Below are 23,539 nucleotides of genomic sequence, written 5' to 3'. Positions count from 1 at the left end.
GGTCCGTAGAAGGAATTCAGCTCACCTCTGCTTCTACGCGACAGGAGGCTGTGGGCACCCTGGGTTTCCAGCCTTCAAGGCCAGGACTCATGTGCTTCCCAGATTCCCAACGAGAACTGGGGCAGCAAATGTGCTGACCTTGGATAAATGACCAGGAGGGCACAGCTTCCTCTGACTTGATCTGTGGGATCTGGGACAGGGCTTGACTCACAGAGGTGGTCAGCATTTGCCGAATAACTGGCAATGAGAGAGGGAATGTCATAATTCAGGGCAAACTTAACTTTTGTGGAATGTTCACCAAACTACCAAAACCCACTGTGCCTTGGGGCGAGGAGAAACCATCTCCTCTATATCTCTCCCCTGCCACATCCCAATCCTACCTCAACTCCTGATCTGTGATGATAAAGAGGGATCCACCATCTTCTAAAGGCAAACTGATTAGTGCAGCTGGGATGGTAGTTGGCTGACGTCAAAGATGAGCCTACCTCTGACAGACCTGAGATACACACACACACACACACACACACACACACACACACACACACACACGGGCATGCACATAAGCACACAAGGGATTGAGCAGTCTTCACCTGCCATAGAGCGAAGGTTCTCAGGAACTCATGAGCATGGAAGTCCACTTGTCTGGTTAGAACTCAAACTCAGAAACACATAAGGACCAAACAGCATGGAGAAAGAACGGGAGCTCAATTTCTCCGATCTACCCCATCAGTAAAAGGGCAACTTCTTCTCCCCAGCAGCCACAGGGTGGCATTTTCATAGCAAGCGTTTAGTAGTTATCCAGATTTGAAAGGAAAAGGAATTTCATATTTCCTGGTGGGCCTGCGGTTTCCTAGGCTTCTAAAGGGCACTTCAGAGGGTTGTGGTTCATAGTAAACCAAGGCTGTCATTTTTGCTAGACACCTTACTCTTTCTAGTCACTGGTTTCCTAGCAGACTCTCTAGGCATGGTACTTGATATAGAGACAGTGAGGACGAAGGACTTTTGTCCTTTGTGTGACTTTAGGGAGCCGTTCCTTCTGTGGTGCCTGATACTGGCTCAATAAAGCCCTGAATTTAAACTTGCACGGATTATCTGAAGATGTAAGTAGTGCATCTTCAGATAGAGCAAGACGGAATTTTGGTCTATCAGATTAACACAAGCCACAAGTTAGACATTGTATTGTTTTGCGAGTGTGGTATAGAAACTAATGCTTCCCCCTGCAGTCATAATGATGTACCTCCTCACGGCACAAGAACATCTATGCCTCACTAAACCTCCCGTGATGGGACAAAGCGTGCCAGGACACACACGAACATCAGAGCACCTGCACAAAAGCTGGACAAGACCGAGTGTGCACTGGCAGGGGAGAGGCAGAGACAAGGGTCCCGGGATCTTCCTGCCCTGTCCAGCCAAAACAGGGGGCTCCCAGTCAGTGACAAAGCCTGGCTCAAGACAATAAAGTGAAGACAGCTGGGAAGGACATGCAGTGTCCCGCGTTGGACTCCACATGCCTGATGAGGGATGGATGGCCTTCTGTTTATGTGTTGCTTTTATTGGCTAATGAATAAAGATGTTTTGACCAATGGCTTAGCCAGGCGGGAAGTCCAAACAGAGATTAGAGAGTAGGCTGCAGCCTAAAACCAGTCAGGACACAGCCAGTCCATGGCAGCCGCTTCCCGCTCTTCCTGGTCCTTGTCTGTCCGCTTTCTCCTTGGTTTTCTCTCGTTTTTGTACAGGTAAAACCTGCTTTATTCCTCTGTCTTCCGGCTTTCCCGTCTTGATTATAAGAATTTTCCTAAGTTAAAGATTATGAGCCATCGCCTATATCTTCTCGTTTGATTTCTAGCATTTTACGTAGTAACATGTAAGTTTTTGATCTGATTGTAGTGATCGTATTTCTCGATAAACTGATGTCTGTGTTTGTTTAAGAAACTTTCTTCTCCACTCCGTAAGCAAAGTTCCTTCGTAAACTTTCCACAGGGCAATGGCCGCCCTGTAGCCGGTGCAAGTTCAGTACTAACGGATGAGCTTCGGATGCCTCACACAGCAGCTCTGCAGCTTCCACCAGCCGTTGCTTTTTCCACGTGAACTTTCCCTCAATTCCAGGAACCCTATAGGACTTTAGATCGTGCTACATCTACTTTGAAAATTAACATTTTGTTACACTTATCTTCCTACATGTAAACATATTTTAAAGCTTTTTTAAAAATCTTATAATTTTATTCACATATTTTATTTAAGTCGTCCTAGCAAAATGTGTTTCTAAATACAATTTTTATCAAAATATATGTAAAATGTTTCTGAAAGTTTCCTTATTTACATCTGACATTTAGGAAGGAACCTTTATCTGGGATATTTATCTGGAATGTAAATGTTTTCCCATGTTTTCATGTTAAGCTTACTGTATCCATTATTTCATTATCTGTGTGGCCCACATACCTGACAGAAACCGTGGACTTCCGCCCACGGTTTCAGGTCCACGTCTGCTCTGCCCCCCATGGGGTCAAGACTGTGCGGTAGATGCTGTTCACACTGCAACAGTCCAGGATGCAGACAGAGATGAGCTGGAGCCAGGGGCTGGGCTCTCGAGAAGCTGCCCCTGGTGTACTCAGTCCCACTTCCTAATAGAGTATAGTCTCACAATACAGAGCCACTAGCTAGGGAACAAGCTTTTGAAACATGAACTTGTGGGGCATATTTAGGACTCAAACCATAACACCCATTAGAATGTGTTTGTTCCTTTGCTATTACTTTTGAGATAGAGTCTTGGTAAGTGTGCCAGCCCACCCTTACTTCAACTATCACCTGACTCGGATTCCTGGAGTTGAGAGTATGGGCATGCACCAAACAAATGACGTCAAAATCCCAAGGATCCACACAACAGAAATTTATTTTCTAGTCATGAAAAACACAGCTGTACACTCGGAGTAGTTGTTCCCCAGATACTAAAAATTTGCATGCCTTTTAGTCAGCTTTCTGTTACTATGACAAATACCTAGAGGGTCACTACATAGGGCTAGTCTGAGCTCATAATTTATGGACTCCGACCTGCAATCTAACTGCCCTGTTGCTTTGGGCCTTTGGAGACACATGATGTTAGAAAACAAGAGAAGCAAGACAGATCACCTCAGGGCCAAGAGGCAAGAGCAGGAAAGGAGATGGGTCCAGCAGCTGCTTTTGAGACCCTGTGCCCAGAGATCTGAGGAACCCCATGTGGCTCTTCCTCCCAAAGGTCCTTATTAACAGACTTTTCAAACACCGTCTGTGGTAGAGAATCCAAAGCTACTCTCATGACCTTCAAGCTGCTTTGGTCTGCGGACATCCTTGGGGTGAGAGGAGCTCCTAGATCATCCAGCAGGGGCAGAGGAAAGTGACACACCTTATCTTAGAGGTGATGCACGTGTGGCTTCCAGTCACAGCCACCAGCTAGAGGTCACTCGGCCTTGCCATACTGCAAAGGCCTGGAGAAAAGTGACAGCAGGAAATCCTGACCCTCAGCAGTGCTGGCCACGAGAGATCAACTCGGTCTCTTTCCCAGTGTGTGTGTGTACAGCTGCATTTTGGTCTTTATCTTAGTTTCATTTCTGTTGCTGGGATAAAATACCCTCCAGAAAAAGCAACCTAGGAGAGAGAGGTTCCTATCAGTGTCAGTTCACATCACAGCTGATTTGTCATGGGGAAATCAGGGCAGGAATCTCAAACAGCTCGTCACATCGGGACCACAGGCAGAAACAGACAAATGCGTGCTTGCGCTCAGCTTGACTTCTCTGCTCTTACACAGATCAGGAAGTCCTGCCTAGGGCATGGTATTGCCCACAGTGGGCGGATCTTCTCACATCAGTCAACCAATTAAGATAATCCCTCATGGACATGCCCACAAGCCAACCCAATGCAGACAATCCCTCATTGAGATTCTCTTCTCAGAGTGTGTCAAGTCTAAATCTAACCATCAGAGCCTTATTGCATGGGTTAAAAATTCCAAGAATATATCAAGTAATAATGAAATTGACTATCCCTGTCATATTTCCAATTTGAATTAAAAGTCTCTGGCAATTTATGATAGGATATTTTCCAGTGGTATTATGAATATGATTATTTTTTGCCTATCCTCTCTTAGCTGACATTTCTATGGGACAAGAAGATTTTTATTCTGCTTGTTATTATTTGATAAGATTAAGTATTTTTCTTTATTAGTATAGACTACCTGACTATGTTCTCTGACTTTATTTTGTCCTTAGAGTGATGTGGGAAGTCCTTCTGTATACGTGTTGCTTTTATTGGTTCATAAATAAAGCTCTTTTGGCCAATGGCTTAGCAGAGCAAAGCCAGGCAGGAAATCTGAACAGAGATTATAGGAAGAGAGTAGGCAGAGTCAGAGAGATGTCATGTAGTTGCTAAAGGAGTAACATGCCAGCACCAGTAAACCACAACCTAGTGGCAATAAACAGATTAATAGCAATGGGTTAATTGAAGATGTAAGAGCTAGCTAGGAAGGACACCTAAGCTATTAGCTAAGCAGTGTTAGAATTAATACGGCTTCTGTGTGATTATTTGAGTCTGTGCAGCTGGGAAACAAACCAGCAGACTCTACCTATATTAGAGTGCTTTATTTCATAACACTGAGATGTCTTGTGGTTAGTGTGTGTACATTGGGGTGGGGGGCACTCATCATGACCAGGTTACATGGATAGCCTGAAAGCCATCTGCTGACTGGTATTTTACAGAAAGGCAGGCATTGAGACTTCACGCATCAATCAGGAACATGAATCTACTGAGACTTCTATAATCACTCAAAGAGACCAAAACCATGCTTACGATAAGAAGGGTCATGCATCAAAGAGGGAGAGGGCAGGATGAAGGTGCCAAGATGCATGTATGCCCAGAGGGAAGTTGAAGTTTATATGCATGACTCAGGTGTGCCTGCACATACTTAGGTATGCCTATGTGTATGTGTGCACATGCATGCAAGGGTTTGTACCCCTGTGTGTTTGTATTTGGAAGCATATGTGAAAATAGATGAGGTAGTGTCAAGTATTTGAAATCATTATTCTAAACTACAGTGTTTTCTAACAAAAGTAATAACCTTGGGCAATTTTCAGAAACCTGGATGCTGTTGTGTGGATTTGTGATTTGGTTAACAGCAGCCCAGATCAAGGTAGAGCGGGCTTCCTCAGCTTCTCCCACAATCTCTATTTGATCAAGAAACTGAGCCCCACCATGTACAGATATACAAAGTAAGTGGAGAAATCAACCTAACAAATTCATTTTAAAACAATTATATGCATACAGTTATACCATTTATTAAAACAGAAGTAAATTTGCATGCTAATGAGATGGATGTTTTTAATTTTCATAAGAATTAAAACCAGGCTGAATATTTGATCCTGCAGGATGCAGGTCAGCTTTGGTGTTTTTCTGCATTTGATCGATGAGTTGATTTTACAATTGTCAAGACTGAGAAAGCCTCTTCAGGCAAATATGTAGTACAGAATGGTACAAGTATGCTTAGGGCCATCTCAGTTGGGATTACTGTCCCAATTCCAAGTCACAAATCATGGAAGATTTTTACCAAACATTCTAGTACAACACAATACAAAGATACAGCAACCTGATACTGAGGGGCTGAGAACTGATGGTGGAGAGATCATCAGGGAGATTGCATAGTTGGTCAAACGCTGGTTACGTCAGTGTGAGAAGCTGTTTGGGTCACCGTTCACTCTTGTACAAAGCTGGATGTGACAGTGCACACATGTGCCCCAGCATTGCAGACACCGAGGCGAGAAGATCCACAGGGCTTGCTGTGGCTGGTCCAGCAACTGGGGAGTTCTAGTTCTAGTGAGAGACACTGCCTCAAAATATACAGTGGAGAAGGACCAGGGAAGACGCTGGGGATAAACCTCTCGCCTCCATGCACGGGCACACACAGACACCCCAAATCTTTGCATTCCACAGTTAAGCCATAGTCTCTGACCGGAACTGAGAAGCATTAGGCAGCACTTGTTGGCATTGCATGGCATTAGGGCATGCACAGTGCAAAGGCTGCTGGGAAATCATCTGCTGCAACCTGGGGGAGTGCTGCCTGAACCTCCTCTGATTCTTAGGTGTTTGGTTTTGCATAAAGTTGGGGTCATTGGACATTCAGAGACTTTTTCCTGTTGTCAGTTTCTTTGACACCCAACACTGAGTGCCGTGACTCACTGGTTTAAGAAGTACTGTTTTAGAGTTAGTGGTTCAGCGTGCTGGCTGGAGAGGAGCAGGTGTGCTTGTGTGGTCTGTTTACATTATATTCATACTGAAATCAGAAAAGGAAAGCTTTGACTGTATCAACTGAAAGACCTACTCTCTGGCTATTCCTCTCCTGTCCACAGGCTTCTCACAGCCTTAATTTAATAGAACATTGGGATCAGTGGAGGACAGTAAGAGGTCCGCTTAATTTTTATTTATTTATTTATTGCTTGCTTGTCAATATTTAATAATGAAAGCTATCATTTTCCCCGAGGAAAATTCCAGTTTTCCAAATGGAACTGTTTATGAAGTTTGAAAGCTTGTTCATCACAAGAATAATTAATTAGTTAAGCAAAAATTTGCTTAAGAAAATTTTCCCCCAGCCGCCACCCACCCCTACCCTCCTTGGTACCTGGGGAGAAACTGAAATACAATGAAGTTAGTCTTGGTATTTGTGTTCTGAGAAATCACACATATGCTTCTTGGATGCCTCTAAACGTGAAGCTCAGGCTTCCTCAGAGCAGTGACCATATTTCTTATTGATGGGGTAACTGACTTCTCCAGAGCAAACACCGCAAGACACTCAGGCAGGTACCACAGAGTTTCATGTGGCCTTACCTTGAAAGCACCAGAGATAGTTACTTTTGCCATGTTCTATTAGTCAATGTCAGAAAAGCCTGCCTGTTGTTTTTATCTAAGTTGTTCTATTTATCAATAAAGACTCATGAGTCAGATGTTGGAGTGAAAACCTATTAAATCAGAGAAACTGAGAAGCAACCAGCTGATCTTCCTTTTTGGCCAGAGACCCAGTAAGAGAATGTCTCATCACGCTGTGCAAAACTGAAAAGGTCTCTAATTGCTAAGTCCCTCCCTACTCCTTACTCTGTGTCTCTCTGTATTCCTGGCTCTTCCATTTTATCAATAACTAACTTCTGTCAAGTAGTTACTGGCTTTGCCCCATCCAAGGTTAAATTAATTAACACATTCTTGGAGATTCACAGTGCAATCAAATATCCCACAACACCTGCCCAAGATTCTCAGGAAAGGGAAACCGATTCCAGTCTTTATCTGGTGTCATTGCTAGGAATGGAGGGAGAAAAGTTAATGGCCACCCATGTCGGAGACTATCCACAGGCCTCTGAGAAAAGAAAGAGGAGTGTGGCAGAACTTTCTCACCAGCATGCAAATAATGACACAGAGACTTGTTAATTATGAAAGCTTGGCCTTTAGCTTAGGCTCATCTCAACTAGTGTAGGCTGAGACTGCTCACCCATTCCCCAGCCACTCAGACCCAAATAATCACACAGAAACTATTTTAATTACAACACTGTTCAGCAGTGACTCAGGCACATGTCTATCTAGCTCTTACATCTTGAACTAACCCATAACCCATTTCTATTAATCTGTGTATCACCACGAGGCTGTGGCCTACTGTAATAGTGAATCAATCCCACACCAATTATGTTTTAAGGGGGTATTTATTTTGGGAGGTAAAACTTACATACACCATAAACCGTCAGGAAGGGAGCCTATTCGCTGGAGTAGGAGCCGGGAGCAGGAACTGGAACCAAGCGCTGGAACCAAGAGGGCCGAGCTGAGACTTGCGGCTCTTTTTAAAAGAGAAATATACCACGCCCCAGTGGGCTGGTATTTCAGCGGCTATTGGCTGACGGAGCGGAAGGCGCTTCCGCAACACTGTGGGTTCGTGCTTCAGCGACTATTAGCTAAAGCAGCGGAAGGTACTCCCGCAGCACCTCCCACTTTTGTTTAAGTAAGAGAGTTCTAAGCCTACTACGAAATTATATACAGTAAGTACAAACCTACACAATTATATACAATAAGTACAAATATCCTATTCCAACTAGCTAAAGTCTTGTATAATAAATAACTTGGCCAAGTCATGAGAGGAAAGTAGCTACATTTATCTAGTCTTCAACCCCATAGAAGATCCAAGAAGGGAAATAATGTTACCTGAGTAATTAGGAAGTGCAATCAAAGAACTTCCAAAACATGCAACAAATCACAGAGACAACTGGCTACCTGGGCAATCACCAAAGACCTGTTTGCAGTGTTGAAGTGACCAACTTTGACTAAGGCCTAGAATAACTGACGGATTATTTTTAACAGGCAAGAGATTTTTCAAAACCATCTTACCCTGTCTTGGCAAGATTTAACAATTCTGTTTATCCATTTCCGGATTTTATCCATTTCCGGATTTTAACAGGCAAAGAGATTTTTTCAAAACCGTCTTACCCTGTCTTGGCAAGATTTGACAGTTCTGTTTATCCATTTCCGGATACCGTGTATTTATCAGTAGTTGAGGTATGGTCAGTTCCTTACCCAGAGGCCAGTTTTGTCAAGAAGACAAGCTCCAAGTGGAGTGTCTTTGGTGCTCAACAATCTCTCGGGAATAGGTCGGTGTTGCCAGGAGTGATTGTGTCTCACTATACAGAACTCTAAGATTAAATTAAATGCCATTTTCTATAGCTCCTCGAAGAGGTTGAAGACTATTTATATATAATCTGTATGTATCTAAAGAACCTGATTAGTCTAACCATAAATATGACAGACATAGATGACTATTGATCTACAATTCTTAACATGTATCTAACTTAAAGACTAAGAGAATAAACAACTGTGTAATAAATGAGGACAATGACCTCCAAATGTAAACGATAAATATCAATACATAAACAACATATGAGTATCTTAATCAGAGGTAGAAATGTACACTGCAATATGGTATACATATATCAATACAATATATATCAATACATAAAAATGTTTTAAACAGGTAGAAGCATGCATACATACAATATTCAATATATGCTGATGTAATTATCTATAAACAATAACTCACAAATACCATTATTATCTATCCAATTATCCCCCCCTTTTTTTCAAAAAGATCCCTGAGCTTATAAAATTCCTTTCCCAACTCTCAACAGTTTACTAATTATAATCAATTCCTAAATATTGTTCCTAAACCTGAGGACAAACTTTGCTGAGAGAGGGGACATTGTCCTTTAGAATTACTTCCAGCTGTCATGGGGGTATGGTTCTTTCCGGAGGATCCTGTGAAAGTAAAATGATGGTTAAATTTCAAGGTCAATGTCTTTTAAAATTGCAAACAGTCTCTGAGTATTTTGTGGAAGTCTGGCCAGAATGCTGTACAAGATGTGCACCATTTCAGCTAACCAAGTTGGAATCATCTGTGCAGCTGATACCCAAAACAGGACTTGTAGTAGCGCTATCAGTATCATGATGTCATATCAACCAAGTGGAGTTGTTGTTATAGGGCCCCATCTTCTTCCTGGAAACTTCAAATGTCAGTGCAGAAAGAACTCATTGTTCATTGTGGAAAACTTAAACATTAATTATATAGACATATATAAACATATATTCAATGAAAGGTATGATAGACATATTTAATGAAAAGTATGATAGATATGAAGAAAAGCAAAGATGTTTTCTAAACTCATATTTCTTTCTGTCTCATATCATGGCTCTTGACATAAGACAGAAACTCCAGAAATTCTGGGTTTTTCTCCTAACAGGATTGGAATTAGAGAGGGACCGAGCCAAGATTCCAACTCCAAAACCAGATCTATAAATTTAGAAACATGATTTAGTATATTCCAGATCTTCATACTCACAGAACCTATTCAGTTTTCTTGATGATCCATATTGGGTAGTTATTTTTCCATCTGTCAGTATTCAAACATCCAGGGTCCTTTGAATTTTTCAAAGACGAGTGTTTTCCTGTGGAGACAAGAACAGAACCCTGCCCCCATTTTATGTTTTTCTTACCACCTGTATGGTCATCATCATTGTAGATGCTGTCATTTCTCCTTTCCAAGAGGTTTCTTCTCTTCAGATCTAACCTTTATTAATTTTGATGGTATCCACAATTTCTCTTCTCCTGTGGAAACAAGAGCAAAACCCCTTCCCCAACGCAGCACATCTCCTGGCTTCCACTGTGAGGTCAGCACATCCTTGAAATAAATTGGTTGATTTAATTCAGCAGACTTTTCCAATATCCAATGTCTTTCTGCAGCCGTTGTCCCCTTCTCATTAGCATTGAGAAAATTCAAGGTTAATAAAGCATTATGTGACCTATTCCTGGGGGTATTTTCCACCCCTTGCTGTTTGTTCAACATATCTTTTATAGTTCGATTTGATCTTTCTATAACTGCTTGACCTGTAGGATTGTATGGTATACCTGTAACATGCTTAATATTATAATAAGCAAAAAATCGTGTCATTTTCCTAGAAGCATAAGCTGGACCATTATCCGTCTTTATCTGTGTAGGTATACCCATGATGGCCATAACTTCTAATAAATGAGTGATTACTGAATCAGCTTTTTCTGAGCTTAAAGCAGTTGCCCATTGGAAACTTGAATAAGTGTCAATGGTGTGATGTACATATTTTAATTTGCCAAATTCTGGAAAGTGAAACACATCCATTTGCCAAATTTCATTCCTTTTAATGCCCTTTGGATTAGTCCCTGCAGGCAATGGTGTTTGGTTATAAAAAGAGCAAGTAGGGCGTTTCTTTACAATCTCCTTAGCTTGTTGCCATGTAATAGAAAACTCTTTTTTTAAGCCTTTGCTATTGACATGATGTTTTTTATAAAATTCAGATGCCTGCAGCACACTACCAATCAATAATTGATCAATATCTGCATTACCTTGTGCTAGAGGACCTGGCAGAACCGTATGGGATCGGATATGTGTTATATACATAGGGCAGAGCCTGTTCCTGATCATGTCTTGTACCTGGATAGACAATGAGGTCAGTTCTGTATCATCAGGTATAAATTCAGCAGTTTCAATATGCAAAATAACTCTTTCTGCATATTGTGAGTCAGTAATTATATTAAGAGGATCTTTAAAATCCCTAAGCACCATAAGGATGGCATATAATTCTGCCTTCTGGACAGAATCATAAGGACTTTGTTCCACTTTACTCAATTCTTCTGATTTGTAACCTGCTTTTCCTGATTTATTAGCATCAGTATAAAATGTATGGGCTCCGGTTATTGGAGCATCATGGACAATTCAAGGGAGGATCCAAGAAGTTCTCTTTATAAAGTTAAGTCTCTTGCTTTTTGGGTAATTATTATTGATTTCTCCCAAAAAAATTAGCACAAGCTCTTTGCCATGGTTCATTGTCTTCCCACAACTTTTTTATCTCATCAGTAGTGAAAGGCACTATAATTTCTGCTGGGTCTATACCTGCTAGTTGACAAAGTCTCAGTTTACCTTTTATAATTAATTCAGAGACCTTTTCTACGTATGTTTTCAATTTTTTACTTGGTTTGTGTGGTAAAAAGATCCATTCTAAAATAGTATCTTCCCTCTGCATTAAAATTCCCGTAGGAGAAATTCTGGAAGGCAATATGACTAGAATGCAACTAAGATTTGGATCCACCCTATCTACATGTGCTTCCTGTAATTTTTCCTCAACCATCGTCAGTTCCTTTTCTGCTTCAGCTGTTAACTCTCTGGGACTATTCAAATCTTTGTCACCATCTAAGGTTTTGTTTAAATGAATTATTAGATCAGGTGTTATCCCAACAGCTGGTTGTAGACTGGAAATGTCTCCTAATAATCTTTGAAAGTCATTAAGAGTTCGTAACCGGTCTCTCCTGATTTGTGCCTTTTGAGTCTTAATTCTTCATAAATCTATTTTATAACCTAAATAATTAACAGAATCTCCTCTCTGAATTTTTACAGGAGCAATTTGCAATCCCCATTTAGGTAATACTATTTTTACTTCTTCAAACAGCCTTTCTAAGATGTCTTTGTTTTGATCAGATATCAGGATATCATCCATATAGTGATATATTATGGACTTAGGAAATTGTTTGCGTATAATTTTCAATGGCTGACTTACAAAATATTGGCACAGGGTGGGAGAGTTTAACATTCCCTGTGGGAGGACGGTCCACTGGTACCTCCTTGCAGGCTGAGAGTTATTATAAGTAGGCACTGTGAAGGCAAACTTTTCTCTATCTTTTTCTTGTAATGGTATAGTGAAAAAACAATCTTTCAGATCAATAACTATAAGAGGCCATCCCTTTGGTAACAGGGAGGGCAGAGGAATTCCAGATTGCAGAGGGCCCATAGGTTGAATAACCTTGTTGATAGCTCTAAGATCTGTCACCATTCTCCATTTACCAGATTTTATTCTTAACAACAAATACAGGAGAGTTCCAAGGGCTGGTAGATTCTTCTATATGTCCAGCATCTAATTGCTCTTGTACCAGCTGTTCTAAAGCCTGTAACTTTTCCTCAGCTAAAGGCCACTGTTTAGTCCGTATTGGTTTCTCAGTCAACCATTGTAGAGGCATGGCTGTTGGCACCTCTGAAGAGCCATCAGTTGTGTTGTGTTCTCGTATAGCTCTAATGGCTGGTTTCCGCCATCTATAATATCTTGTAATATTGTCCTCAGAAATATAGGCTCTGGAAGCAGCAGGAATGTTAATTTGGGTATTCCATTGGTGCAATAGGTCACGGCCCCATAAATTCACTGCAATATTTGCTACATATGGTCTTAGTTTTCCTATTTGTCCATCTGGACCTATACAATTGACCCATCTCGTGCTTTGTCTTACTCGAGATAGGGTTCCAATTCCTAAGAACTGAATATCTACCTCCTGAAGAGGCCAATGCGGATGCCAAGATTCTGGAGTAATGATACTTACATCCGCACCTGTGTCCAGTAAGCCAGTAATAAATTTGCCATTTACACACACTCTTAGCTGTGGTCTTTGTTCATTTATAGAAGTCTGCCAGAATATTCGTTTACTTTGTCCTCTTAGATTTCTTGATTCATTCACCACATTTAACTCATCCTTCAGGCCGTTATTACTTTTAACAGCAGGCATAGGGCATTCTAATTTCCCTGAAGAGGCATGTTCTCTGCAGTGATCTGAAATGACTGGACCACATTTGCCATGGGGGCCTTCGAGAGGCCCCCTATTGAGTTTCCCCCGATGGCAACGGGTTGCCCTGTTTATCTCTTGTTGACCTACACTCATTCGTCCAATGCCTGCCCTTTCCACATCTCTTACATAAACCTGAAGGCTGAGTCCTCCTATTCCTGTTATTCCCAGAAGAGGCATTATTCCTGGAATTCCATTGTCTGCAGTCCCTTTTCATGTGTCCCATTTTGCCACAATGAAAGCATTTTGTAATCTGATGTCTCCTTTTACCTTTGGAAATTGCTTCTTGCACCCATGTTTCATTGCCATAATCAAATGTATCAACATTCATTGTATGTAAAACCCATTCATCCAAAGGCACTGATCTGATCTTTAAAGGCCCCAGGATCCTTTTGCATTCTACATTGGCATTCTCATAAGCCAAAGACTCAATTACTATATTTCTTGCTTCTGGATCAGGTATCCCTATTTGTACAGCCTTAGTTAGTCTTTGTCAAAAGTCACTAAAGGGTTCTCTCTGACCCTGTTTGACCCTGATATATGATTCTACTCTCTGACCTGAGTCTTGAACCCTGTCCCAGGCCCTTAGAGCTGCTGTAGCACATATGGATAAAATGTTTTCATCATAAAGAGCTTGTTCCTGAGGATCAGAGTAAAGTCCTTCCCCTAGAATTTGATCTAGAGAAACCTCAATTCCTTTCACTGATTCTTGTTGTTGTAAAAGTCTGGCCTCTTGTTTGAATAGGCATTTGAAATGCCATAAAGGTCCGTTCTTGAGGACAGCTGACGTTAATTGATTCCAATCTTGAGGGGTGGCCCTGCTGCTCAGAGCCCAGGATTTTAACATCTCCCTAACAAAGGATGAATGTAGTCCATAATTCACAATTGCTTGTTTAAGTTCTTTCAGATCATTCATATGTATAGGCTCCCATGTATTTTCTTTAATGACCTTAGGGATTTTGGAGCCGGTTATCTTTTCTGATGTTATTACTGGAAAGGCAGGTGTAACTCTATGTAGACTGAGAGTTTTTTGAGGTGAATGTTGCCTTTCTACCTTTTGCTCCTGTTCATCAGAGTCTATGATTTCCTCAATCTTAGTAAATCTGCTCACCATTGTCTTCTGTAAGTCCTGAATCTCCTGTCCAGTATTATGCTCCAAAGCCTTCATTAACGATTCTAAGGCATGGAACTTGTCTGTCAGAGACACCATTTCCTCTTGGACACAATCGCCTTCATTGATAATTCTAAGGCGTGGAGCTTGTCCGTTAGAGATACCATATCCTCCTTGGACATAATCCTCATGGCATGTACTGTGCCTTCTTGTATGGAAATCCTGTCAATTAATCTATCATACCCTTTTGATAAAGTCAGATTTTCACATTCAATGGTTATAATCCTCTCAGCTAATGTTTTAGCACTTACAGTCATGGACTGGAGATTACGAGTCATTTTGGTTGTCCCCTCTTCCAGAGCAGTGAAGCTCCCTTCTAAAGAAGCAATATCAGACTGTACCTTCTTGATATTTTGGTCAATTGACCGAGTCATATCAGACAAAGATCTAATCTCCTCCTTGAGAACTCCAAACTCTGATTTGAGGAGTTTGGTGTCAGTCTGAATTGTCCTTAAGGTTTTAATCTCTGCCCTCAGCATTGCTGATTCAGTCTTGAAGGACTGCATTGTCCTTATAAAATATCCAAACACCAGAAAAGCGACAAGTCTCAGAAATAACCAAGTAAGAGGAATATCAGAAACCTCATGGAGGATATCCTCCATGGCGCAATTTAAAAGGCCATTGAATTTTTGGATAGTAATATTTTCTGACATGTTCAATCAAAAGAAATTGTAATTATTTATTTGTTTTCAACAGAAAAGAAAAATCTTACCTGTAATGACCCTTGCCTGCCAGTAGTGGCAGGGGCGCACCTGAATCCACGTGGCAATGGCACCGACCTGGAAAGATTCTGAAATATATATACACTCAAATCCAGAGGTTATTTTCAGGCTAGCAGCGCAAGCCAAACTCAGCCGGGGCTGCAGGGAATACACTGCCTGAGTGGGGGTAGAGTTGCCACTTGCCGAGTTCCGCGGTGTTTGCAGAAGCCGGAAAGTCCCTGGCCCGATTCTATTGAACAGAGCTGGGATCCAGTGCAGGCTTTACTGTAAAGGCCATGGGGCCGCCAAGGTGCTGTGTGTGCTCAGGCTGCTAGGCCCTCGCCACGAGGTGGGAAAAAGGGCCCACGTCCAGGCGCCAAATAATGGTGAATCAATCCCACACCAATTATGTTTTAAGGGGGTATTTATTTTGGGGGGTAAAACTTACATACACCATAAACCGTCAGGAAGGGAGCCTATTCGCTGGAGCAGGAGCCGGGAGCAGGAGCTGGAACCAAGCGCCGGAACCAAGAGGGCCGAGCTGAGACTTGCGGCTCTTTTTAAAAGAGAAATATACTACTCCCCAGTGGATTGGTATTTCAGTGGCTATTGGCTGACGGAGCGGAAGGCACTCCCACAACACTGTGGGCTCGTACTTCAGCAACTTTTGGCTGAAGCAGTGGAAGGTACTCCCGCAGCACTACTGGGTAAGGTTCTCGCTGGTGTCTTTCTCCTTTGGTAGGTAGCTACGTGGCGTCTCCTTGACTATGCCTACTTTCTCTATATATCTCTGTTCAGATTTCCCTCCTTACTCTGCTAAGCCATTGGCCGAAACAGTTTCTTTATTAACCAGTGGTGATAAAACATATTCACAGCATACAGAGGGGAATTTCACATCAGACTAGCTCTCATAACTTTATTAACCCACATTTATTAATCTGTGTTTTGCCACATGGCTCATTACCTCATTTCCGTCCTGCACATCCTGAATCTCCCTGGTGAATCCTGTGCTCCCTGATTCCTCCTCCTCTTCCTCTCTTGCCACATAAATCCCACCTATCCCATTCTGACTAGCGATTGGCCATTCAGCTGTTTATCAAACCAATCACAGCAATGCATCTTCACATAGTGTACAAATATCCCACAACAGAGGAGGGGCTTGGGAAACAGCTCAGTGGTTAAAGCACTTGCCACACAAGCATGAGAACAGGAGTTTGGATTCCCAGAACCCAGGGTGAGCTTTCCTGTAATTCCAGCCTCAGAAGACAGTGACAAAAATACAGTGGTGTTTTGAATAAGAATGGCCTCGATAGGGTCCCCTGTGTGAGTGCTTAGTCCTAGTGGAACTGTTTGGGAAGAACTAGGAGGTGTGGCCTTGTCGGCGGTGTGACACTGGGTGGACTTTGAGGTTCCCCCTCCGTGTGTGTGTGTGTGTGTGTGTGTGTGTCAGATGTGATCTCTTAGTACCATGCCTTCCTGCCTGCCACCATACTTCCCACTGTGATGATCATGGACTAATCCTCTGAACCTGGAAGCAAGCCCCCAGTCAAACGCTTCATTTTACAAGTTACCTTAACCATAGTGTTTTATCACAGCAGTAGAACAATAATTGAGACACAGGGGAGCCTCAGAGAAAGCTAGCTTCCAAGATTATGCATATCTTTACACTCTGGGTTTGATTGAGAGACCTGCCTCAGGGAATAAGGTGGTAGAGCCCATGAGAATGATTTCAGACACCACTCTGGTGCCTCTGCATGCATGTGCGTACATGTACAGGGACATCCACTGTCTTAGTCACTTTTCTATTGCTGTGACCAAGGCAACTTGCAAGAGAAAGCATTGATTTTGGGGGAGGGGGGTTGCTTACAGTTTCAGAGAGTGAGACCATGCCCAGCATTTAGTGTCTGTGGCAGCATGCAGGCTGGCATGGTCCTGGAGCAGCCACTGAGAGCTGACAACAACCAAGTGACAGGGAGCAAGACAGGACCTTGGGTCTTCCAAGCCCACTCCCAGTGGCATACTTGTTCAAAGGCCACACCTCCTAATCCTTCTCAAACAGTTCCATTGTCTAGGGATCTACAATTCAAATATATGAGCCTATAAGGGCCATTCTCATTCAAACCAACACATATATACAAACACACACACACATACATACACACATACATGCACACACACAAGCTCGCCACAGACATACACAGAAATGGAACGCACAAAAGAAAAACAAAAGGAAAGACTATAAAATAAGTTTCAACAGTTAATAGCACAGGCTGCTCTTGTAGAGGACCCAGGTTCAGTTCCCAGCACCCACATGGCAGCCCATAACACCCTCTAACTCCAGTTCTAAGCCACCTGAAGCCCTCTCTAGCCTCTGCAGGTGCTTCGTATACATGGTACACAGACATACATGCAGGCAGAACATTCATACACACAAAATAAATAAAACACAAGAATAGCGTGCTTCGAGGAAAGCACTGAAAGAGAAAGTGGAGGGGGCAGGGGTCAAGTGGGCAGCAGGAGAGCAATGAGGCCAACCCACAGAAAACAGGCGGGCACTTGGAGAAGGTGGTTGGTCAGGCCAGCCTGCTCCATCAGTAGGCCAGCTGGGACAGCACCGGTGGGGAAGGCGAGGCTTCTGTCCTTGGTGCCCTTGGGTGGGGGGGGAAATGCCAGTGGGACTCAGAACTGGGAAGTCAAGAAGAGGAGGGAGGGAGGGAGGGAGGGAGGGAGGGAGGGAGGGAGGGAGGGAGGACTAAGTGTTCACAGACGTTCTTACCAAATGGGAACCTGAGTTGCAGAAAGGCCTATGCGTATGATAACACAGCCTGTGGTGATGGCCGGCTCCGCTCCCCTTCCATGTCAAGGCCCCGAGTCTATGGAGGTGCCTTCAGGGCGGGCAGAGATCTTGTTCTCCCTTAACTCCCAGTAAAACTTTTATCAAGGCTAAGATTTCACTTGACCAGTAAAGATGAACCATTTTATAACCTCCAGAACAGAGACGGTCAGAGCATGCTCTAATAAGTAGCTAAACAGGAACAGTACCCTGCTAAATTTTGCTGGACATACAGACTTCCAGGCATTCCTGGGGGTTGGCTGTCTGAGACTCCTGGAGCCAGGAATCCAGAATTGAACACAAGGTCTCCAGATGATTGTCCTGCGGGCTGTTTTGAGATCTCTCTAAAGAAGCAGAAACAAACACACACTTGAAGATGCATCTCAGGACTGGCCTTCAGAGGAGCTTGGAATCACAGATTGTTAAGGATAAAATGGCTGTTAGCAAGTGTCTAACCTGGGACTGACTAGATGAAACCTGCAGGTCTTGAACTTGCAGTGATCCTCCTGCCTCCGCCTGGGATGAATAGCCTTGCTGCACCATGCCTGGACAGTGTTTGAGGGCAGATTTGCGTTTGTTTTCCGCTACAACAATCAAAGCACCATAACTCGGCTCCGCATAACTCCCATGGTTTGAGGCAATTGCAGAGGCACAGCTAGCCAGCCTGGGCAGTGAGCCTTTTCCAATCGCCAGGTTAATCCATCTGGGTCTTGGCTCTGGCCCTCACTTTTACCCTTTCAAATACCCTGTCTCTTTGGAGAGGGGGACAGTCCACTTTCTGAGCGCACTGCAGCTGGGATACCCTTTGCTTCAGCAGCGATTTAACCTTAAAATTTGTGACAGATGGAATCAACAGGCTCACTAAGAGCGCCAGTTTTCTGACAGGCCGCAGACTCGCGGTGCCTCTGGTGGCCAAAGGCTGCTTTGCGCCACAGTTAAGGTAGCTTGTGAGAGTCCTGTTCAGATCGCAAAGCCAGCTCCGCCAGCAGTTTTGCTTTAACACACTGAGGAACTGTAATGTACACTTCACAGCTCGTAGCGGGTCGGTTTACCTCCGTCCTCTGTGCTGTGACTGCAGCCAGGTGGTAGCTCTCAGCATCCCACGTATGTTTAACGCTACTATTTGTCGTTGCCGTTTGTGTTACAATCGTGAGTTAAGAAATGGATTTCAGTTCTTTGACTTCTTACAATTGCAAAACGACGCTCAGGGCAAGGGTCTTACCTGCCCAATTAAGAAAGCTAGTGGAAAATGCCCGTCTTTCTTGTGATGGTGGTAGTGGTTGTGGTCATGATGGTGTGTGTGGTGTGTGTGTGTGTGTGTGTGTGTGTGTGTGTGTGTGTGTGTGTGTGTGAGAAAGACAGAGAGAGAGAGAGAGAGAGAGAGAGAGAGAGAGACAGAGACAGAGAGAGACAGAGAGACAGAGAGAGAGAGACAGAGGAGAGTCCGCGTGTGCCTGCGCGCGATCTGAGTCTAAGTTTCTAAAGTCTCACACTAAATTCTCAGGACCTCCTCCCTTCGCTATACTCCCAGAGGTTATCAGGACTCAAAGACGGGGAGCCTGAAAATTAAAGTGACTTTCGAACTCTCTCGAATGCAAAGATGGGGGATAAGTAAGAATTAATAAAAGTGCCCCCCCACCCAAACAAAAAGGGGGCGGAGGAAGCGAACAAAAAGGCTGGTGGCTGAGCCGGATGCAGGCAGCTGGCCCTAAGCCCTGCCCGCTGGCTCAGTGCGCGAGCTGGGGTTCGGTATCCCAGCCTCCTGAAGAGTGGGAGGAGCTGGGCCTGTGTCAGGCTCCCTAAGCCGTTCCTTTCAAGCCCTGAATGCCTGAATGTGAGCTGCCCACCGCCCTCCCCCACTCTGCAACCCCACTCCAGCGGCTCGTAAAAAAAAAAAAAAAAAAAAAAAAAGTTTCAACAACAACAGGCTAGACCAATAGCAGCGCGCAAAACCCGGGAAGGGGGCCGAGCAAAGGGCGCCCGAGAGTGGAGAAAGGAGAAAGCGGGCAAGCCTGGAGCGCGCGGGGCCGGGGCTTGGCGAGCCGAAGGAGCGTTGCTAATGTTTTTGTTTGTTTGCTTTTCTATGCATGCATAATGAGGGGGCGCCGCGGCACCACACGGGGGCTCCAGGCCCATTTTTGTATTTAAAGCCTCGCCGCGAGCGAGTCGGCAGCCGGGCTCCGCGGATCCGCTCCTTAGGCTCCAGGTCCCCAAGCCCAGCCACACGCTCCGAGTTTCGGGGTCCTCCTAGCGCCCGGCGCCCAGAGCTTCCCGGAGCGTGGCCCAGGCCCGGGCGGAGGGGGAGGGGACCCGGCGGCCTGGCCGCGGGAAGGGGGATGCGAGAACTGCGAAGTGATACGCGCCGCTGAGCCGGGGACGGAGGAGTCGCCGGCCGTACGATCGTCTGCAGGCGCCGAGCACCATGCACTCCCGGCGCCGCGCGCTCCTACAGCCTCGCCGCGGCCCTCCGGGGCGGCGTTGAACGCCTCCAGCCGCCGACCGAACCGAGCCGGACCAGCGTGGCCGCTCCTCTCAGGGAGCCCCGGCCGCGGTGCCGGAACGAACACCCGCCTCTACCAGCCGCCGGGCCGCGGGCATGGATGGATGAGGACGCCCATGCCAGAAGTGCGCGGGACTCGGACAAACTTTTTCAGCGGCCCCGCTGCCGCCGCCCGCGCCTCATCTCCGCTCTGCACCGCGTCCGGCGGCCGCTGCTGCCCGCGATGCTAGCCGCGCTGCTGGGCGGCGGCGGGGCCCGCAAGGGGACCGCTCCGGGCGCCTTGCTGTGCCTTATGGCGCTGCTGCAGCTGCTGGGCTCGGCGCCGCGGGGCTCGGGGCTGGCTCACGGCCGCCGCCTCATCTGCTGGCAGGCGCTGCTGCAGTGCCAGGGCGAACCCGACTGCAGCTACGCCTACAGCCAGTACGCCGAGGCGTGCGCGCCGGTCCTGGCGCAGCGCGGCGGGGCTGAAGCTCCAGGGCCCGCCGGCGCCTTCCCCGCTTCGGCCGCGTCCTTCTCGCCGCGCTGGCGCTGCCCGAGCCACTGCATCTCGGCGCTCATCCAGCTCAACCACACGCGCCGCGGGCCCGCGCTGGAGGACTGCGACTGCGCGCAGGACGAACACTGCAGGTCCACCAAGCGCGCCATCGAGCCCTGCCTGCCTCGCACCAGCGGCGTGGGCCCAGGCGCGGGAGCGGGCTCGGTCATGGGCTGCACGGAGGCCCGGCGGCGCTGCGATCGCGACAGCCGCTGCAACCTAGCGCTCGGCCGCTACCTGGCCTACTGCGGCAAACTTTTCAACGGGCTGCGCTGCACCGACGAGTGCCGCGCGGTCATCGAGGACATGCTGGCCGTGCCCAAGGCGGCGCTGCTCAACGACTGCGTGTGCGATGGGCTTGAGCGGCCCATCTGCGAGTCGGTCAAGGAGAACATGGCCCGCCTGTGCTTCGGCCCAGACGCGGGCAACGGTCCGGGTAGCAGTGGTTCGGACGGTGGGCTGGACGATTACTACGACGAAGAATATGACGACGAGCTGCGCGCGGGCACGGCGGGCGGCGAGCAACCCTTGGACGATGACGACGGCCTCGTGCGCCCGGGCGGCGGCGCTGCTGCGACGGGCGGCCGCGGGGATCTGCCCCACGGGCCCGGGCGCAGGAGCAGCAGCAGCGGCAGTGGAGGCCACTGGGCGACCCGAGGCGCCTGGACCCCGTTTGTTTGCTTACTGTTGCTGCTGCTGCTCGGATCCCACTTGTAGCCCCTGCTGCAGGCCGGTGCACTCGATCCGGCTGGTTCCCGAGCTAGACACCTGTGGCTTGGGGGCCCGGAGATGGTCTGGAACACTGACCCGCACTCTCCCTGTGTGGACAGGGCCCAGCACTTACCCCAGCCACCGTGCGCGGCCCTCCACTGTGCGGTTTAGAAGCTGCAAATAACCGACTGATCTATCCTACCGGCTCAAATCTGCAGATCTCAGGACACCCTGCAAAAAGCAGGGGAGGCCTGGGCTCTGCTGAACAGTGGAGGTCTTCACAACTCCAAGGGACTGGGGGAGGGGATGTGGAGGGAATTAGGTTTGTCTTGTTTTTAAACCGTTTTCCTGTGAAGGGATGTATAGTACTGGTAACGACTTTAATTGCTTGTGGCCACTGAGAAACAACAATCGTAAGTAAATGGAAGCGGTCCCTTGCGGGTTCATTCCTGTACTCTGTATAGAAGCCAGTGGAGCTGTCGATTGCCTTGTCTGGGTCCCCGAAATCATGTCTGCATTATAACCTTTAACCCCCACCTACAGTTTCACTGCCACAGTTCTGATCTCTGAGCACCACGTGTCTTAAAATTAAGGGTCCAAAAACCTGGCCTAGAAAGTTACCATGGTGTTGAACAATGCAACTTTTTATCTTAAAGCTCTGTACTGCCATCTAGGAAAACCTCTGTGTGGTGTTTGTTTTGTTGTCTTTTTTTGTTTAGTTTGGTTTTTTCTTTTTCACGCCAAGAAATTCTAAGTTTGAGTATGCAGAGATTGAATACTGCCTCTGCCCCTATCGGGGTATTCCACCCTGGTACGTCGTATATAAACTGTATTAAAACTGGGGTTTCTTACCAGTTGCTGTACTTTGTATATAGAATTTTTATAAATTGTATGCGTCAGAAATAATTTATTTTTAAAAAGAAATTAAAAGTTTTAAATCTGCATCAATGTTGCATCACCCCCCCCCCCATCCAAGAAATGTATAGAACATGTTGGTCACCAGGAATCCACTCATGCAAGCCCATTTTGAAGTGTGCTCTGGGTAGAACAGTCTTAAGAATGTACAGTGTATTTTACAGATTTGAAGTAACGTCGTTATTTTCAAGAGAATTTATGGACATTGTAGAAATGTATAAATGCATTTCCAAACTGCCTTAAACATTGTATTTTTATAGACATCATTTTTTAAAGCCCTGTGTTTTAAATAACTATGACTTTGTGTATTTTTTGGTTGTTTTATTAAAAATGCACACATCAGTAAAGAGTTTAAACAGAGGCTTTGGTGTAGTTGCCTTCCACAGTTACACGGTGGTTAACCCAGTAGTGGGTGGGAGGGGAGTGGAGGGGGCGCGGGGAGTCCATCAAACATCAAGTGAAATTAAAATGCAGTACAAACGGAGTGGGAGCTAATACTGCCTTCAATTTAATGAACAATTAGATGTTTGTAAATGAGGCAACTAAAACAATTTGTAACTGGCCTCTGCTGGTTCTGTTGGCCTTTGAGAAGAGACTTCACAAAATATTGTCTCTTGTGTGAGGCTAACCTCTGCCTCAACTCGGAGACCCACCCTGCCCACCCCCTCCCTTTTGCTCCTGACCCCCAGGAGTGTCCTCTCTGCCTTCTCATTCAATCAAACATGCCAATAACATCTGTTACCAATAGGTCTAGGAAGCCTATGAGACTCAATACTTCAAAGCCATTTTCACACTTTTGGTGGAAAAAAAAATACAAAATTTTGTTACAAAACATTGAGGCGTGCAAAAGTAAACACAGCATGGAGGGGCCTAATCACCAGGACTGGTAATATTGTCCGAGGAGCTGTTGAGCAGTGGGCTGAAGGTTGGGCTTCCGCCAAGCTCCTGATGCGCACTCAAACGCCCTTACATAAATAATTACGCTCTTAAGCTGTG

General features: G+C 45.5%; 1 protein-coding gene across 1 annotated transcript; it reads left to right on the top strand.

The window, feature by feature from the left end:
• Nucleotides 1–19,853: 19,853 nt before the first annotated feature.
• On the top strand, nt 19,854–22,904 carry Gas1 (growth arrest specific 1). The gene has a single exon (XM_085699644.2). It carries the CDS (start codon nt 20,483–20,485, stop codon nt 21,632–21,634), a length of 1,152 nt encoding a protein of 383 aa, XP_085555770.1. The 5' UTR covers nt 19,854–20,482; the 3' UTR covers nt 21,635–22,904.
• The last annotated feature ends 635 nt before the right edge of the window (nt 22,905–23,539 follow it).

The sequence above is a fragment of the Myodes glareolus genome, chromosome 14 (genome assembly GCF_982192425.1).
Source record: "Myodes glareolus chromosome 14, mMyoGla1.1, whole genome shotgun sequence".
NCBI lineage: Eukaryota > Metazoa > Chordata > Mammalia > Rodentia > Cricetidae > Myodes > Myodes glareolus.
Note: the sequence above shows the minus strand (reverse complement) of the source record. Positions and strands in the feature narration are given on the sequence as shown.

Excerpts from the sequence above, each read along its gene's own strand:
- Gas1 (XM_085699644.2), top strand. The coding sequence starts at position 20,483 with ATGGATGAGGACGCCCATGCCAGAAGTGCGCGGGACTCGGACAAACTT.